Source organism: Pseudorca crassidens, chromosome 5 (genome assembly GCF_039906515.1).
Source record: "Pseudorca crassidens isolate mPseCra1 chromosome 5, mPseCra1.hap1, whole genome shotgun sequence".
NCBI lineage: Eukaryota > Metazoa > Chordata > Mammalia > Artiodactyla > Delphinidae > Pseudorca > Pseudorca crassidens.
In genome coordinates this window covers 146,808,790-146,827,266 of record NC_090300.1, presented here as the reverse complement: position 1 = coordinate 146,827,266, position 18,477 = coordinate 146,808,790, and the positions used below count along the sequence as shown (strand labels likewise).

At 59.1% G+C, this 18,477-nt stretch overlaps 1 protein-coding gene and 1 long non-coding RNA gene across 6 annotated transcripts; one reads left to right on the top strand and one right to left on the bottom strand.

Annotated features, from left to right (window-relative positions):
* Positions 1 to 555: 555 nt before the first annotated feature.
* On the bottom strand, positions 556 to 6,369 carry LOC137225503 (uncharacterized). 2 transcript variants are annotated; one of them, XR_010943880.1, is made up of 5 exons: positions 6,167 to 6,369; positions 3,889 to 4,067; positions 2,390 to 2,444; positions 1,836 to 1,995; positions 556 to 1,236 (listed from the first exon to the last, which is right to left on the bottom strand). It is a non-coding gene; the product is annotated as an uncharacterized lncRNA (long non-coding RNA). The 2 variants fall into 2 exon arrangements; XR_010943881.1 differs by lacking the exon at positions 3,889 to 4,067.
* A 373-nt stretch (positions 6,370 to 6,742) lies between these two features.
* SIK1 (salt inducible kinase 1) lies at positions 6,743 to 18,195 on the top strand. 4 transcript variants are annotated; one of them, XM_067739596.1, is made up of 14 exons: positions 6,743 to 6,855; positions 7,265 to 7,435; positions 7,917 to 8,033; positions 10,618 to 10,681; positions 10,832 to 10,993; positions 11,131 to 11,255; positions 11,344 to 11,467; positions 12,140 to 12,360; positions 12,598 to 12,747; positions 13,172 to 13,294; positions 13,414 to 13,630; positions 14,131 to 14,406; positions 15,096 to 15,327; positions 15,800 to 18,195. In XM_067739596.1, exons 2-14 carry the CDS (start codon positions 7,280 to 7,282, stop codon positions 16,182 to 16,184), a joined length of 2,352 nt encoding a protein of 783 aa, XP_067595697.1. In that variant the 5' UTR covers positions 6,743 to 6,855; positions 7,265 to 7,279; the 3' UTR covers positions 16,185 to 18,195. The 4 variants fall into 4 exon arrangements, with proteins under 4 accessions (XP_067595697.1, XP_067595700.1, XP_067595698.1 ...); XM_067739597.1 differs by having other exon boundaries at positions 6,845 to 6,968; XM_067739598.1 differs by lacking the exon at positions 6,743 to 6,855 and adding an exon at positions 6,896 to 6,915.
* Positions 18,196 to 18,477: the final 282 nt, after the last annotated feature.

Below are 18,477 nucleotides of genomic sequence, written 5' to 3'. Positions count from 1 at the left end.
ATGTCTGCTGTCAGATGTTGCCGAGGGAAACCAGGAGGTGGCCCATGGCATCCCCGTGCACCTGCACACCCATTCTGAGAAAACGGAAGGAAACCCAGCTGGTTTGGGGATCTGAGACTTAGGCGGTTCCAATGCTGGTGGCCCAGGTCTTCAAACCCTGCCTGCTGACTTCTGGTCTGTGGTTTATCTATGAGAAGAAGGTTCTGGAAACCTCCTTTGAGGCCTCGGGGTGACCCAGAGATTCCTGGCCCTGAGGCAGTGCTGGTTGGACCTTCTTCCTGGTCCAGGCACCCTGAAAGGCTCTGCTCGATTTAAAACTCTCACCCGTTCTGAGGGGTTTTAGACTGAGCTCTGTCGTACACGAAAATTTTGCTTTTTTCCCACCAAAGTTTGGTTTTCTGGTTTAGCGGGAACCACCAAGCAGATGCGAGCTTGACAGTGGTGTGCTAATGCCACGGGACCTCGTCCCACTTTGTCCACATCCTGTGCCTTCGCACGGCTCATTAGGTGTCACACTGGACCTGTCAGCTGTCATTACGGGTGCTCAGTCTGGGGACGAGTTTATGATCATTTTTATTAGTTGATGCCAGTGACGTCTTTGCCTCTTCATGACGTAAGTCCATGTGTTTTCTTTTTAAACAAACAACACAACAATACCAAAATCCATGAAAACCAGGTCAGAATGAACGAAAACACCTTTGTAGGCTGTACTGAAAAAGCCCGATGCTGAGCCATGGGTCCTCCTGGGCAATCAGAGGCTTCCGCGTCGCCTTGGCAACCGGGGGATGAGGCCTCTCCCTTTTCCACAGCCCCCAAGCCCTGCTGTGGTGGCCTGAGCCTGCGGGTCTCCAGGACCGCCTGGGAGCCCTCGGTTTCTGAGAGTCTGCTCTTGGCCACCAGGTACCACCCTCCTCCCTGGGGCTGTGCTGTCCTGAGCAGGCTGGGCCAGGTGTCCAATCGGGACCCCGGATGCCTCTCAGACAGCCATGGCATCTCCAAGGAAGTCTCCTGGAGAATGTGAGCAGAAAGGCTTGTCAGAGTGACCAAGATGTTGGCATGGGGGAGGGGGACAACAGGGGGTTAAATCGGGGACGGTACAGCCTCCTCCATCGTGGAATTCCAGGCGTGACTCTGATGGTGGTTTAATGACCTGGCAAGAGGCTTCCTCCGCAGGGCTGGTGAAACAGGCAGGAGGTGCATCATACACGGAAGGATCTCGATGCTTTTATAAAAAGACTGCGTGGAAAAATATCAAACTGTCAGCAGCATTGCCAGTGTTTTTCGGTTTTGTCTTTACATACTTCTGTATTTTCTAAATTTCCTACTGAGTTTTCTATTGATGTTTATATTTAGAAAAAAACAAAGTCTTTATCAGAAGAGACCAGGCTGCTCAGGGAGCCTTGATCTGGTTCTCACTTGATGCCGCTGAAATTGCCGGGGATCCATCTGGAAGCCATAGGGAGAGCTGGGGCCCTGGCCTTTCCGTCGCTGCCCATCCCTCTCTTGGCTCACCCTGGGAACCTGCTCCCGGAACGGGGGGGATCCTTCACTTCTCTCCCAAGGTCCGGAATGGGCAAACTGCTTAGACTTTCAGAGCCGTCAAGACCTGTCGCCAGGGATGCGCCCCCACTTCCTGTCCCCATCCCTCCTCCCCAGCTTGGAAGCCACATTCCAGACCGGACTCACTGCCAGGCATCATCCCAAACTCCTTTCCCCCCATCCTCACCTCTGTCCCCATCATAATCTTCACCCCGCAGTGCCGCAACCCCGGGTAAGCCCACATACCCACTTACGCCACACCCGTCCTCAACTGAGCACCTCCAGAGAAAACTCACACAACTGTTTGGGCGATCGTTGGTGAATGGACCCTCAACGATTCCAGTACTTCCGCCACGTCCGTCTTGGAGCTGGTCCGGATCTCCTGTCTCCTCTCCTCCCCACATCAGCTGGTCCTCTCGGCCTCCCGCCCTTGGGTCCACACCCTCTGCCTTCTCTCTGGCAGAAACAGAAGGAGCCCCCCGTGTACGGCCACTTTCCAGCCAGACCACTCTGTTCCATCACTCTGGCTTCTTTTCCTCCTCCCAGTGGCTGCCTTCTGAAAGCTTCTTACCCATCCCCCCCCAGCCCCCCCCCAGCCCCCCAACCCCCGTCTGGTCTTTATCGTCTGTCTCCTCAGCCGGATGGTGGCCCTCGGGGGAAGGCATCTCGTCTGTTCTCCTCCCATTGTGCTCACAGCCCCAGGGAGCGCAGGGCACACGGTAGGCGCTTCACGGGCCTGGGTGGGCGCTGGTGGGTGACTCCCTTGGCCCTGGCATGCCTGGCCGCCTCGCCTCTCTCTGACCTGGCCCTTCCCTTCCCGCGGTCCCTACCAGCCTGTCACAAAGCTCACCTGTGCTCCTGGCAGCGCCTAGCACGGTTCTTGCGAAGAGTAGAAGTCCACGGATCTGGGGAATGAGTGAAGTGTAACACAAAGGCCAGTACAGCGTGCTTGACGCCAGTGGGGGCCCCAGAGACAAGTAGCTGAACCACCCCTTAGAAGTCTGACGTCTCCCAGAAGGAGTCGTGGTGCTCTGTGCGGCCCCGCAGGAAGGAGGCCCACACCCAGGGGCTTCTGCTCCGCAGCGTGGAGGGGTGGGGCTCCTCTTCCTGACGGGCCGATGCCGCAGGTACAACGGCGGGAACCTCCGGCATTCCTGAATGCCCTTCCCTCCACCAGAGGACAGCGGGTACTGTGGGTGTGCTGTCACGACCCGTGACCACCCCTGCCAGGAACCTTGATGTTGCTTTTCTCACGAGCCCCCCCAGTAAACGCGATGCCTCCGTCTGGCCCTTGCTGGCTCTCTGCTGCCCACCTCGCCCCCTGCAGCCCACCCCTGCCTCCCTGGGCTCAGAACACGGGCCAGGGAGCCAGACACCCCAAGGCCTGTCGAGGCCTCAGGTGCAGTATCAACCGTGACCAGCCCATTAGGCACACCGTTCCTCAGTGGTGACAGGAACAGAGATGGCAAGAGAAAGCCTAGAACTTGGGGTCCCGGGGCCAGCTGGTCTGTGAATAGGAAGCTCCGGCCGCTGTGCCTATGAAACCCAGAGTGCTGGAAATCCGCCCTGCCCGTCCCATGGCTGCCTCTCCAGAACCCCGACACCTCCAGCCCAGGCCCAACATGCCCAGCACCAGGATTCCTTCTCTCCCAGCCTGCGGACAGCCTGGACTGAGGAATACGGCCATGACCACGGCAGTCACGGAGCAAATGCATCCCACGCGTGGGAGGCGGAGCTGTGGGAGGCTGACACGCTTGGCGGCGTTGGACAGCTGCTTCACCCAAGCTGCTGAGTTGGCCTGAGAACAGCTGGGTTCTCCCCCCGCCTCCTGGACCCCAGGCCAGGGGTCGTAACTCCCAGACGCAGTGCCCACGTGTCTGTAAGCGTGTCTGTCTCAGGCTCTACAGACGCAGCAGAAGGGACCAGGGCCGCCCTTGAGGCCCACGGACGCTGCTGGCGGCTGACCATTTTCCCTGAGGCCTGCAATCATTGGGCTAATGCCCTCAACGAACCACAATAAAACCAAGGGAAACAGAGCCGGGAGGACAGACAAGGGCCTTCAGTACCTAGGAGAAGGGTGGCAAGAAAGAAAAGTGCCTTGTCGTACTCTCGGTGACCAGGGGAAAGCCACCCGGAGAGGGACGCTGGCGTCCCCCCACCTTTAGTCATGGAGGGGAGCAGGTTTAGGACACCCACCGGGGACAAGGTGGGCACACCTGTGAATGTTTAAAGAGACCTGTTGATGGGGTCTGCAGGCTCAAGATCTAGAAACAGTAAGATGAATTCCAGAAACACTGCAGTTCTAAGACAGGCTTAAGAAATTCCAAATGGAAAAGAAACCTGACTTACTGTTTTCTCCCGAATCTGCAGTGATATCTATATCTATGTCTATGGTACCATTCTTGCAGACTTTGAGAGTCTTTCTTCCACTAGGTTAGGTGCAGAATTGCTCAGGTCACTTTCTTACGCCCGTAGAAGCACACACGCAGTGTTTTCTTTTCCTCGTATTGTGTACACAGCATGGTAGACTAGAAACATGAAAATAAAGCAAGCATTCTGGAAGGAATTACAGCCTCCAGGGGCTGAGGAGACAAGCAACAACTAAAGGCCCCGGGAAACAGGCTCGGTAGCAGCCAATTCACAGGGGTGCCGGGAGGAACCCCACTGTGGGATGACAGCCCTTCTGAGGTCTGCCTTTTCCTCTGCCCTGCCTGCATTGTCCAAAGAGCAGGCTCGCCGCCCAGGGGCTGGAGAATGGCCACAGCCCGCGCAGGGCTGTTCAGATGGTGGGACCCTCAGGAAGGGCTGGGAGCAGGTGAAATGAGCCTGGGTCCAGGGACCCGCTCTGGGGAGGCAGCTTCGGCTCTTCTGCCTGCAGTTCCTATTCCGCACTGACAAAATGTTTCCAAACAGCCAGCCAGGCGTTCGCAAACATCTACGACCTTTCCGAAGACTCTGGCTACATCTGGGGCGGGTGGGTGAGGGGCTGGAGGGGCCGGCTTGCTGGGTGTCACCTGGATGAGCCTGAGAAAAGCTCGTAAGTCACAGAACGAGGGACAGCAGGTGAGCGCATTCAGGTCCTAGTCTCTTCACTCTGCGTGTCATTCTCCTAGGAAGAGATCAGCAGGGTGCTGGGACCCCCCCGAAGGAGAGGAAAGCAGTTGTAAACTACTCAGCTTGAAGGAAGTAAAAAATATTCCTCCAAAATCTCTATGGATAAACTTGGGACAGATAACGAAGGCACTTTTGAAAGACTAAAGAAAGCTCTGGGACTATTTGTGTCCTTGAAAGGACTTTCAGAACAAACTAAACCCACACACAACTGCCCAGGGAGGGGGTGATGGGAAATATTTGCCCAGGCCTGCAATCGGTCACCAGTAGAAGGGCATCCCCGCTCCACCAGGCGCCCTCGCCAGGCAGCCTCCCGAGAAGGTGTCTAAGTTCCGTATCCATTTCACTTAACTCGCTCCCAGCCCCTCCTCTGACGTGGTACTTTTATTTAACACGAGGTAAAAATGATTGCAGGCTAGATGCAGAATTTAAATCTCAAAAGTGCTGCCTTCCTAATATTTAAGAAATGCCATTCTCCATACCTTCTGTCTTCTCTTAGAAAACATCTTCTTTGCTGGTGAGGCATAAAGGAACATGCAGTGAGCGGTGATGCCAGTGGAAATTGTCACCCTCGGCCATTTTCATACCCTCCTCTCCAGCGGGGACCAGGCTGCGGGCACCTCAGTCCTGAGGGCACAGGTCCCCACCCCTCACGCCCCCGCAGCTCTGGGGAAACAGCATGGTGGACCCGGCAGTGGACAAAAGAAACGGAGACCACGGGGGAACTGCAGTGTCCAGCCTCGCCAGGGGTGAGGTCCTCGCCCACTGTTGACCCCGCCTGTTGGCCCTCTTGGGAGGCGCTCCCCCTCCCCAAGGGACAGGGCGCTTTCCTCATCTGGACGAGCTGAGTCAAAGGCGCGACCTTTAGTGAGGGTGCTGCTAACTGGGTTTCCTAATACTCTGGTCCCAAGAACCGGAAGGCCTTGCTGCGTGGGGTCCATTCCCACCTGGACCTGGTCACCCCGGAAATCAGCCCACTGGGCCCTTCCTCCATCACAGTGAGGAGCTCCACTGCAAAGAGCTGCCTCCAGTCACCTGCTGGCTTCTGACCGCAGACGTGACCCCTCCCGCGCCCCGTCCTGGGTGGGGCGGGGCCAGGCCAGGCGTGAGGACCCAGCACTACCTGCGCCCCGGCCTGGGGGCTCACAGCACTCGGGCCGTCCCCACGCCCCGCGCGGGCGTAGGTTACAGAGATGCTGGCCAGCTTTCCTGTGTGGACGTTTCTAACTTCCTAAACAATTGAGGCTCCTACGAGGCAAGAGTAATCGAAGTGGGCTGCCCAGGTCCTCCATGCATGCAGCTGCCACGCTCCGGAGGGTCCCTGGTGGGTGGCAGCTCCCCTCTGGGCCTGGGTGGCCAATTTGGGGTGTGGGAGCTGGCCTGCTGTCACCTGCAGCCCGTATGGCCCATTCTGCGACTCTGTGAGGTTTCCCGGGCCCCACCTGGTACTTCTCCTAATAGAGGCGCCAAGGCCGAGCACTTCCAACGGAAACTGGGGGACACATGAAACCCGTACCCTGATAATGAGGAACCTGGAGTAGAAGGCTGAAGAGGACGCAGCCGCACCTGTGCTGCACTTCAGGGAGTTTCGGAACCGCGCTAGAACCAAGCCTGTTGTCAGGGTGCGAGACGACGGGGACCTGGGCGAAAGCGGCCGTGCGCGCGCGTGCAGGAGGGAAGGCTGCGCCCGGGGACGAAAGGGTTAAGCCGCCCGCGGCGCCCGCGGCGTCCGGTAGCGGGCGCGCGCCGGCGGGAACGCGGGCGCTGGCGGGCGGGCCTCGGGCGGCCGGCGTCCCTGACGTCACCACCCCGCGGTCGCCGTGGCGACGGCCTCATCAGCGCGCGCGTCAGAGCCGCCAGTCTCTTGGCAACGGCCCGATCTCGCGCTCTCCCTTCGCCTGGCGCTCGGCCGCGCGTCGCTCCGGCGTCAAAAGGACGTCAATGGGGATGTATCAATCCGGCGGCGGCGGCGTGGGCGGGGCCGGCGGCGTGGGGGCGTGGTGGGGGCGGGGCCGGGCGGGCCGGGGCGGGGCTGGCGGCGCGTGCGGCCAGAGAGCCCGGCGCTCGGCTCAGAGCTGACATGCGGCGCGGCCCGGGCGGCGGGCGGCCGAACAGCGGGCGGCCGGGCAGCGCGAGCGGCCGAGCGGGCGGCGGGGGCCGCAGAGCGAGCGGCGTCCCGACCTCGGCGCTCCGAGGGCGGCGGAGGTGAGGCGCGGGCAGGCGGCCGCCGTTGGGCTCGGGGCTGCGGACTCCGCGGCCCCGCAGGTGCGCGCGCGGGGGTCGCGGGCCGGGGCGCCGCCACCGGGCTCCGCTTTGTGGTGAGGCTGGCGGCGTAGGGGGGCGTGGGAGAGGGGGTCCGGGTTTCGGGACGGAGCCGAGCGCGAGCGGCGATCCACGCGCCCCGCAGGGCTTGGGACCGGGAGCCCGAGCCGAGCCGAGCGCGGGCGGCGGGCGTGGGAGCGGGGCGCACGTCCCAAGGGGTTCCCGGAATCCGGGGTCGCTGTGGAGCCGGTCGCCGGCGGGGGCGGGTGGCAGCGGGTCCGCGCGCCCGGCGGGCCGGGGGCCCTGGGCTCGGGCCGGCCGGCGCCGAGCTGAGCGCGCCCCCCGCCCGCAGGTGCGGCCCGGAGCCATGGTGATCATGTCGGAGTTGAGCGCGGCCCCCGCGGGCTCGGGCCAGGGACAGCAGAAACCTCTCCGGGTGGGCTTTTACGACATCGAGCGGACCCTGGGCAAGGGCAATTTCGCGGTGGTGAAGCTGGCCCGGCATCGAGTTACCAAGACGCAGGTGCGTGGGGCGGCGGGACCCCGGGGTGGACCCTCCGGGGGTGCACCCTCTGCGGGTGGACACCCCCCCTCCCTGGAGCAGGGGAAGCTGGTGGAATCCCAGCTTGTGGGGTCCTTCGTCCTAATGTCTAAACGCTGACAGTTTTTAGTTTGGAAAAGGAAAAAAATGCTTTATATTATGATTATGCATAATTTGTACAAATATTGGGGGACAGCAAATAGGGTAATGAGCAAATAACCTAGGAGCGCAGCTGGAGCCCTGAAAAGTGAGCCTGCAGACACTTAAGACATTTATTGATCTTTGGCTTTTTAAGTAATATTAATGGTTACTTCCGTTATTTTCCTCCCTAACTTTATGTGACCTTTGGGGACATAAAGTGTTTTAGAAATTAACCTACAGAAAATGAAATGTGTAAATTTGCTTAAATGAGAGGGTTTTTCTTTTTCAAACAAAATATCCTTTATCTATTAAAAATTTGTAGGTTGCAATAAAAATAATCGACAAGACACGATTAGATTCAAGCAATTTGGAAAAAATATACCGTGAAGTTCAGATCATGAAGCTTCTGAGTCATCCTCATATCATAAAGCTTTATCAGGTAAGGACGCAAGTTTGCCTTCCACTGTTACTTCTGGCAAAGTGTATCATTTTTTAAATTTTCAACAACTTAAGTCTCTGAAGGTTGCCCCTCTTTTTGGGTGTTTGTAGGAGTCAGGGGGTTGATTGTATAAGGTGAACAGATTGACTTCTGTAAGCTGTGCAATTATTTTCTTGCTCTTGGATCATAATTCAGATTTGCTTCATTAAAGTTTTGTTTGGTAGCGTTACTCATTCCAGTTTTGAATGCGTGGAGGTCGGTTGTTAAATTTACTATGAAAACAAACAACTAGATCTCTGCATTGCCGCAAGTCAACCATTTAGTGTGAAGGGACGAATCTGAGTGAAACTAGACTCTTCTGCCTTTGCAGATAATTATTAATCTTTAAAACCAGCTGCTCTTACCAGTTTTCGTAAACTTATCTGCGCAAAGGCTGCAGTGAGCATTTGTCTATCCCGTTTCAACCCTTCCATCAAAAACGGAGAGATGAGGTACCTTTGCTGCGGTGAGAGCAAAAGGAACTTGCCGTCTAATCTGCTTTAAGAACGTGCCTCACCCTGTCCGTCTGTTGGTTTGCTTTTTGTTCTTCCTTGAAACTAAAAAATTGTATCTTTGGAAACTAAGTGCTGATTTAATTAGGACAGCAAAGGAATCTCTTCCTTAGCCAGGTGCTTCTGCAAAATGAACTCGGTTCTACTTGCAGAAGGATAAGTTCTTTGCAAATGTTTGATATTACTCCCAGTTGTGTTGGGTGTAAGTTCCTTTTGACGATTCTCACGAAACCCTGTGGATCCGAGATGAATATGGGACGGTGTGGGGATGTGTGTGTGCCCTTGGCAAGGCGAAGCTGTACAGTGTGGCAGGGGAGAGGACTGAGGTTGAAATGACCCCCCGGGGAGGCTGCTGCCCTGGGTTACGGTGAAGGATGAGGTGGAGTCATGGGGCTCGTGTTCCTCTAATGACAGTTTACTCAGCATCGTTAAGTGCCGAGATCGAGTCACGTGCACTCCAGTTCGTGTTTTGTTTCTGTTGTCATTTTTGAGTCAGGCCGAGATAAGATGTTTCCTCCATGGTCACTGATGTCAGTGCCTGAGCAGTGTGCCCAGCCTGTTTCCACAGGAGTGGGCTGAAGCCTGTCTGTCTCTGACTTTGACAAGAGGGATGAGCCAGAGCTCTCATCTTCCTGTCCTCCGCTGACCCTGTGCGGGAGGAGCCCAGTGAGCCAGACGGTAGAGGTCTTTTCTGGGGGTGAATTTTCTCATCATTCCATGCGCTGTTTTAACTGTTTGGAGACAGGGTTCAGTGGGTAGCAGCGATTGTTATGGCTCTGGTTTTGACACTAGTGTCTAATTTTCTTCCCCTGGCCCAGTCCCCAGAACCTCCGTGAGACGCTTCAGCTCTTTCCTCGAGGTTTTTTTTTAAAACTTCAAACACGTTGACTCGTAATTCTTCCTCTGTCTTTTTTTTAAATTGAGGAAAGGGATAAACTTGCAGCATGTCACTCTACCGCACACGTCCAGGGCAAGGGTAGTTACTAGTGTAGCGAAACTGCATTGTGTTGGCTTTTCTTGCTAGATTTGTGGCTCGAGGCAGTTGTCTTTAAAGTGCCTTTTTAAGGGAATAACTATATTTTGGACCCTGAAGAGATCTTTTTCTGTAAAGATGTATTCTGTGTCCCTCTGAAATATTTTAAAATACACAGACATGAGTTTGTTTTACTCCTTTCAGTACCAAAGATTTGAATTTGACCTCCTTTCTTAGTTAGTTATGTTTTAAAATCTTAAACCTTTTTCTCATCGTGAAATAAAATTCCCGACCAGTGAGTGAACCTCTGGGGTGCGTCTGGCGTCGGCTCTTGTTACTGACGCGCACGCCGAGGGGTTCGCTGTGGGCGCGCGGTCTTTTGTAGCTTACCTGGCAAAGCTGGCCTCTCACAGCCTGTATCAGGTCAGTAACGCAAGTGGGGCGGGGAATTTGTCATCTGTTATTCAGCTCGCGCCGGCCCTGGCTTGGATAATCCGTTGCCTGCTAGGCTTCTCGAAGAAAGGCCTCACAGAACTCTCGCCATCTCTTACTGCTGGGGCCTGCAGAGCCTTCACTTTGGGTGAGGCAAAGTGAGTTAAAAATACCATAGAGGAGAGTTCCAATACAAGTAGATATTTTTGGGAAGCAGAGGTGTATCAGGATGGATAGGTTAGTGAGGAACTCACCCCTGATTTTCAAAAAACTTCTTCCTTTTTTTTTTTTTTTTTACATCTTTATTGGAGTATAACTGCTTTACAATGGTGTGTTAGTTTCTGCTTTATAACAAAGTGAATCAGTTATACATATACATGTGTTCCCATATCTCTTCCCTCTTGCGTCTCCCTCCCTCCCACCCTCCCTATCCCACCCCAAAAAACTTTTTCTGAATAGGGATCCCCTTTGTCTCTTTATTGAGGAAGATTTTCTTTTCTTTCCTTTTTTAAAATAACGAACATGCTCATTCTGGAGAAGTTAAAAATTTACTGGGGTTCAAGTAGATTATTTATACCGTTGGTACGTTCCCTTTGTGTGGTTAAACGTTAGGTCTTTATGTTTTTAGGTTATGGAAACAAAGGATATGCTTTACATTGTCACCGAATTCGCAAAAAATGGAGAAATGTTTGGTAAGCCATGCTGATTCTTAGTATCTGTTGGAAAGACATGTCCTGATCGCCCCTCCAGTGTTTGGGTCTCCCCAGAATCCTTTCGTTGTGCCCTAGGCGGCGGCCGGACCTTTGGATTTGGGGCTATAGCTTCCTTTTGTCCGTCCTCAGATTACTTGACCTCCACCGGGCACCTGAGCGAGAGTGAAGCCCGCAAGAAGTTCTGGCAGATTCTGTCAGCTGTGGAATACTGCCACAGCCATAACATCGTCCACCGGGACCTCAAGACCGAGAACCTGTTGCTGGACGGCAACATGGACATCAAGCTGGCAGGTGAGGGGCCCAGGAGCGCGCCCAGCAGGAGGGAGGTGCATGCCGGTGAGGGGCCCCATGCCGTATTGCACGAGCCTTTGAAACTGCGGCCCTGCCGTTTGCACTGCAACTTCATCGCCTGTTTCCTTGTCTCTCAGATTTCGGGTTTGGGAATTTCTATAAGCCAGGAGAGCCTCTGTCCACGTGGTGTGGGAGCCCCCCGTACGCAGCCCCGGAGGTCTTCGAGGGGAAGGAGTACGAAGGCCCCCAGCTGGACATCTGGGTAGGAGCCACTGGTGCAGTGCCTGGGGGGTGCGGGTGCTCGGGGGGCACCGGGGCGCAGGCGCTGACTCAAGTCTGGTCCTCCTCAGAGCCTAGGCGTCGTGCTGTACGTCCTCGTCTGCGGGTCTCTTCCCTTCGACGGGCCTAGCCTGCCGGCCTTGCGGCAGCGGGTGCTGGAGGGCCGGTTCCGCATCCCCTTCTTCATGTCTCGAGGTAGGTGAGTGCCCAGCCTCCTCTGGGCGGGTGCGGTCACCAGCCTGCTGCCCGAGCTGTTGGGTAACCAGGATGAGACTTTGGGGGGATGAGGAGGAATTTATTTCCTGAAATGCCTGCTTGACCGTCTTCTGAGTCTGCCATTGGGCCTGGGAGCCAGGCCCATGTCACTGTGGGGTGTTTACTCGATGCCTGCGAGAGAAGCCCAACCCACTGGATGCTTTCTCTGTGCCCGACTTACAGGGCCAGCTGATGCCTACGCGGCTGCTCTGAAGCTGGCTGGGGGCCCAGCAACAGCACTCGGGGTGCTGGCCCCATCCCCTGAGTCTCACCCCTCCCACACTGTGCTTTTCCCTTCCACTTTGGAAGGTGTTGGACAGCTGCTTCCTCACATGCTTGGTCACAGCAGGGTGGGGGAGTCTAGGTGGTGCTCGGTCTGGTGGACGTTAGGACCACGTTTCCCAGGGACCTGATCCCTCGACCCGTGGCCCTCCTTAGCGGCAGGTCTGTGACACCCAGGCCACCGCTCCCGGCCTCAGCGTTCTTTGGGACGGTCACTTGTCTGCTCGCCACGTGCAGGGGAGCCATGTCCCCTGCAGGGACCCAGGTGGGCGCTGGGCACACGCGTGCAGGAGGCCCTCGCGGGCTCAGTGCGCCTCCCTTGCCCCCCAGACTGCGAGACGCTGGTCCGCCGCATGCTGGCCGTGGACCCCACCAAGCGCATCACCATCAGCCAGATCTGGGAGCACAGGTGGATGCGGGCCGACCCCGCCCTGCGGCAGCCCACCTGCCCCGTCTTCTTGCTCGGCTACGCCTCCAGCCTGGGCAGCTATGACGAGCAGGCGCTGGGCATCATGCAGACGCTGGGCGTGGACCGGCAGAGGACCGTGGAGGTGCGCCGCCGGCCTGGCCTGCCATGGGGAGGGTGCGCCTTCCCGGTCGGGGGCGGGGCGGGCCGCCGAACGGGGGAAGCAGGCGCTCGCCAGCCGGGTTAAAACGGGCGCGCGGCTGATCGAAGGGCGGCTCGCCCACGGGAGAGGGTATTCTTGGCCACCCCAGAATGGCGCGGGGGCGGGCTCTTCAGGAGCCCCCCCGCCGGCTGCGCTCTGACCCCGCTTCTCTGCCCGCAGTCGCTGCAGAACAGCAGCTACAACCACTTCGCTGCCATTTATTACCTCCTCCTGGAGCGGTTGAAGGAACTCCGGCTCGCCCAGCCGCCGGCCCGCCCCGGCCACGCCTGGCAACAGAGGCCCCGGAGCTCGGACCTCAGCGGATTTGAGGTGAGGGGCGGCGCCTTCGATACCCAGCCCCGAGTCTCTGCCTTGGACTGTGTCCCCAAGTTAGGAATACCCTGCTGGGACATGGCTGGGAGGGCATGCAGGCTGAGCCCCCAGGTCACCTACCCCCTCCCGTTAGGCACTTGGCAGGGGTCCCGTGTGGTGAAGCGGGGTGGGGGGTGCCAGCCGTTCTGCTGGGGGTCAGGCCCCGCCCGACCACCCCCTGTTCCTTCACGGCCCCTGGTGCCACCGCTCGGCCGGTGAGGCACTAGAGGGGGCTACACACGTGTCCTGAGCCCGCAGCTGGCGGCCGACGCCTGTTAAGTCAGCGGGAAGCCAGCCCGGTCTGTTCCGCGACGCTGTGTTGCTTGCGGTCGTCCCCTGCCTCTGTCCCTCACGGCCTCTGTCCTCATCTGCTGGCCCCCAGGTGCCTCAGGAAGGCCCCCCCGGTGACGCTTTCCGCTCCGCCCTGCTCTGCGCACAGCCCCAGACCTTGGGTCAGTCTGTCCTGCAGGCCGAGCTGGACTGTGACCTCCACGGCTCACTGCAGGTGTGCAAGCGCCTCGCAGGCGGTGTCCGGGGTGGGCCCGTCTGGTTCCCAGTGCTGGTGACGCCCCGGGCCGGGCCTCACAGAGCGCTGGGGTCACCGGCCTCCGTGTGTCCCCACAGCCCTCGCTCTTCCCCGTGGACACCGGTTGCCACGGCGTGTGCCAGTGGCGCTCCGTCTCCCCCAGCAGCCTGCTGGACACGGCCATCAGCGAGGAGGCCAGGCGGGGCCCGGGCCTGGACGAGGAGCAGGTCGCACGGGGGCCCCCGCCTGGCAGCACCGGCCGGAGACACACGCTGGCCGAGGTTTCCACTTGCTTCTCCCCACGCATCCCTCCATGTAAGCGTCCCCGTGGGTCAGGGACATGCCCGGCGGGTGGGCTGTGACGGGCAGCGTCTTCGGATTTGCTGTTCCTGAATCGCCCGAGGCCACGGGGACCATACTTAGACCTCGCCGGTGGCCCTCGAGTGGCAGGGACAGCGTGGGGTTTAGCTGCCCTCAGGGGCTAGCAGGGCAGGTCCTCGGCCCAGGCCCCTCTGTGTCCCAGGTCCAAGCGCCACCTGTTGGCTGTAGCCGCGCCCCCAGCCCCGTGGTGCTGCCCATCGAGGCTCCCTGGACTCTGGGGGCATCTGGCTGTCGCAGACTTCTACCCCCAGAGTTGAGGCTAGGGGTGGGGAGGGCACAGCTGTCTGCCCCGTCAGTGAGCCACAGGCCATCTGAGGGCCCGGGAGACGCCGCAGCAGGCGCGAAGCTCCGGGGCCAGAGCACCTGGACTTGCTGCAAAGGGTGTCGGGCGTCCCCGGGTGCGTCTGGCCTCAGCAGCGCCTGCTGCTCTGCAGGTATCGTTGTCTCCCCCTCCGCGGCCAGTCCTTCCGAAGGCACCAGCTCCGACAGCTGCCTGACCTCTGCGGGTGACGGCCTGGCTGGGCTCAGCGGACACCTGGTCGCTCAGGGGCTGCTGAGCGCCTGCTCTCCGCTCAGACTGGCCTCGCCACTCCTGGGGACCCAGTCCGCCACCCCTGTGCTGCAGGCGCAGGGGGCCCTGGGAGGAGCCGCCCTGCTCCCCGTCAGCTTCCAGGAGGGCCGGAGGGCGTCAGACACCTCTCTCACTCAAGGTGACTTCCCCTTTCGGCCACTTCTGCCTTCCCTGGGAGACCCGTGTGCACCCCGGGGGGCATCACTTTGTCCTTAACGGCAGGTGGCAAACCCCTCTTCTAGCTGGTCCTGGTGGAGCAGCTGTGCTCCCTGGGCAGGCCGAAGCTGCTGCCCGGCTTCTAGACACCCTGGCTTCTAGGATGAGCTCACACGGCCTCTAGTAGCTGGTCCTAAGAGCCCAAGAGATGCTTGGGTGGCGGGCATCAGCTCCTGACTTGGAGGAGGATGGTCAGGGAGGCACCCGCCACAAAGGCAACCCATGCTTGGCGGCCGGGGTCTCCTGGCACCTCCCAGGGCTTGTGGGGCCCCCGCCCCCTCCCGAGGCCCCTGCACTGCTCGTGCCCTCCTTCCACGAAGGATCCACTGTCTGCCCAGACGTGTGCTGCTTCAGGGCTGGAACTGCTGTCCCAAACCAAACCCCAAAAGAGACTGATGTCCCAGCCCCAGGAGAGGGGCTGTCGTGAAGTGATGGGGTGACGAGAGGGCCCCTTGACCCTGTAGGAAGGCATGCGGGTCCCCTCATCCCACCACGTTCACACCACTCGGCCCCGCATACTCCCCTGCTGTCTGGAAGCCCCAGCTAGCGATGGGCCGTCAGGCCAGGGCTGGTGGACGGGTCCGTATACCTGTTGACTTTGCCTGTCCCCAGGGCTGAAAGCCTTTCGGCAGCAGCTGAGGAAGAACGCGAGGACCAAAGGCTTTCTGGGGCTGAACAAGATCAAGGGGCTGGCTCGCCAGGTGTGCCAGCCCTCCTCCAGCCGGACCTCGAGGGGCGGCCTGAGCACCTTCCAGCTGCCCGCACAGAGCCCGGGCCTGCACGGCGGCGGGGCTGGCGGCCGGGAGGGCAGGAGCCTGCTGGAGGAGGTGTTGCACCAGCAGAGGTAAGACGCCCGCGTGGCACTGGCGCCGGGGCCTGGGCAGGGCTCGTGTGGCTTGGGCTTTTCTGAGCGGCCTTACCCCCTGAGCTCCCGCTTCTGCACGTAACCGGACAAGCGCTGCCCTGCCCAGGCTGGGGGAGATCTGTGCGGCTCCTTCCCAGTAGCTGGGGGGCGGGGGTGGGGAGCATCGGCCCGCAGTGGGGGAGGGAGGGGGCGGCGGGTAAGAATGTCACGTCTGGTTGGCATCTCTGAGCTGCTACGAAAGCAAGACGGGGAATGAAATGCCAGGAATTGCTCAGGGGATGAGTCACGCCCAGAGTGGCGTGTTCCGAGCAGCTCCAGCCCGTACTTCCACGGGGCGGGCCCTCAGCCCTGGCGGGTGGAAACCCGATCGTGTGGGAGCCTGGCCGGGTGGCGGGGGCAGCCGCGCGCCGGCCGGCACTGACCTGCCTTCCCTGTCCCTCGGCCTGGCCAGGTTGCTCCAGTTACAGCACCACCCGGCGGCCCCACCCGGCTGCCAGCCGGCCGCCCAGCCCCCCCCAGCCCCCTTGGTCCTCGCCCCCTGCGATGGCGCCCTCCTCGTGTCGGGACTGCGGAAGGAGCTGGGGCTGGGGCCCGGCCTGCTGCTGCCGACCCCGCTGCTGCAGGCCGGGGGCTCCCACGTGGCGTCGGCCGCCCAGCTCCTGGACGCCCACCTGCGCATCAGCAGCTCCACGGCCCCCGGCCCTGCCGCCGTGGCCCCCCAGCCATGCTTCGCCACGCTGTCCCCGAGCCTGGAACCCGCGGGGCTGCCCCAGGGGGACTGTGAAATGGAGGACTTGACCTCGGGCCCGCCGGGCACCTTCGTCTTGGTGCAGTGAGGGGCCCGGCCGGGCTGTGACTTCTCGAAGCAATAATTTCAGAGTATGTGAAGACGTTTCCGGACTCAAAAGCCAAGAACTTTTCAGCAGGAAAACAAGCAATACGTTTGGTGTTTTGGCTTTTTAGTTTATATTTTGTTTGATTTTTTTTTTCCCCCTTGCACTGAGCAACTGTAACTCCGAGTAGGGACTGGAAACTTTTTGAAGAAAAATAATAATCCAGGGGCCTGTCATTGGGGCGGGTGGATGGGAAGCGGGAGGAGGGCAGTGGGTGGAGCTGGCAGCGCTGTGGTCAGGGTCACGGGGTGGGGGGGGTGGGGAGGGGGTCGCCGATTGCCCCCAGGAAACCGTGGTGTGAGCCGTGCGTCCCCATCGCGTGTGTGTGCGCGTGCATGTGTTAGTGGGTTTTTTTTTAGTTCACAATTCTCCACTTCCTCGAACACTTAGGCTTCACTTGAAAACTGTGAACTTTCTGCTTTACGTATCAGTTCTTGAAAAGCTCTAACGTCCAGCCCAAGAGAAGATAATCTATAAATTCTTGGAATTCTCTCCCCTGAAATCAGAATCCAGAGGATAGTTTTTCTTATTTTAGAGGAGACGTTTTATAAACTGCTCGGGAGCTGGTTTTCCAGGATTCTTCGGAGGGGCTGCAAAGAGGAACCTGGCTGGGGTGGGGGGGCCGCGAGGTGGAGGCTCCCCGCCCCCGCCCCCGCCCCGTCACTTGGCCTGGAGCCCCAGGGCACCTCCGAGGGAGCTGGGGAAGTCTCTTCCTCCTGCACCTCTTATTTCTGCTGCTAATTAAGTTTTTATGCATTTCATTATCAGGGTCCAAAAAGAACAACTGACTTGGGGTGGAGTGGGGATCGTGCAATATGGCGATTCTGTGATGCTGGGACGGACAGGGATGGGCCGCCTGCGGTCGGGGGACGGCCCACCTTGTCCGGGCCCTGCGCTTGGTGGGCCTCCGTTTTAGGAAAATGAAGTGAGAGGTCAGGTCAGTGCTGTTCAAGCTTTGTTCTTTTTTTAAAGCGAATACTGTACATGTGTATACATAGGAGACAAACATACACTACTTATTTTTTATACTTTTTACTACGTTTTTGTGTTCCTGGTGTGAACTTCCCTCTCTGGTAACGTAACCAAGCTCCGGCACCAGGTCCGTGTGGAGGCGGGGCCAGCAGCAAGCGGACCAGGCGCGTGCTCACCTGGCAGGTGAACTCAGGTGGCGGCTCGGTCCGTCAGAGGCCGCTGGACTGAGGAGGACCGTCCCTCCCCATCCCTGTGGCCAGTCAGCGCCGTCCCTTTACCAGCGCAGGTGCCTTCAGCTTGTGTCGGCTCTCGCAGCCTGCAGTGTTAGGCCCAGGTGATGCCGAATGGGGAAGGTGGCACGTGTAGAAGCCAAAGATTGCCGGGTCGCCAGAGGCCGGGGAGGCGGCCCGGGTCTGTGCGTGTGGCCCGCCCCCGCCGGCCCCGCCGCCGCTGCTCTGTAGCTGTGTCCAGGAGCGGGACGAAGGACTGTCCTTGCACCTGGCTGCCAGGGAGTCACCAAAGCCTCCCGTGACTAGGAAGGTTTGGGCCAGGAGAGCGCCGGAGGCCCTGGGGCGCCAGCCTCGGCCTCCGCCTTCCGGAGGCACCGTCGACTCCCCCGAGGCCGCTTCCCTCCTTAACGCATCTGTCCTAACGCCGTTGATCAAAGGCCTCAGAGCCATGACAAGCACTTTACTCTCAGCGTTTCCTCCCGTCACCGTCAAGACGTGTGTCGTGTTGTGTCCGGTGTTTGCGACGCGTGTGCTGCGGGTTTCTCAGCAGCGCTGTCCCGCGGACTGGACGCGGGAGCCTGTCCCGAGGCACCACGCCGTCCGATGAAGATGTACATAGTTTGGGTTTTTTACCATAACTGAATTAATTATTTTATTTCCTATGTTCACATGAGAGATGTACGCCAAATGATTAGTGGATGTATGTTTTTTAATTTAATATTTAAATAAAACATTTGGGGAAGAAACCTTGACTCCTTCCCCGGCTTCTTCTCTGTGGGGGGCTCCTTCCTTCTGAGCTGCTTCCTCCAGGTTCGATGAGTTTCAGGTCTCGGAGAAGAGGGCCAGGTGCCAGTTCCCGCGCCCAGCTGAGCTGCAGGCCCAAGCCCTGACCCGCTAGGAGGGACGGGTGCTCGGTGGCCCCGGCTGGGGGCGCGGGAGGCCTGCTGGCGCTCAGACCCCTTCCCAGGTGGCAGCTCTGCTAATCGGCTGGGTGTCTTGACACCCAGATGTGTTTTCAGCTGGTTCGTCCCCTC

Bases quoted from the DNA above. Each gene is read 5' to 3' on its own strand.
- SIK1 (XM_067739596.1), top strand. From the start codon at position 7,280: ATGGTGATCATGTCGGAGTTGAGCGCGGCCCCCGCGGGCTCGGGCCAG. The intron at 10,994-11,130 runs GTGAGGGGCCCA...CTTGTCTCTCAG, and splicing joins CATGGACATCAAGCTGGCAG to ATTTCGGGTTTGGGAATTTC. The intron at 12,361-12,597 runs GTGCGCCGCCGG...CTCTGCCCGCAG, and splicing joins ACCGGCAGAGGACCGTGGAG to TCGCTGCAGAACAGCAGCTA.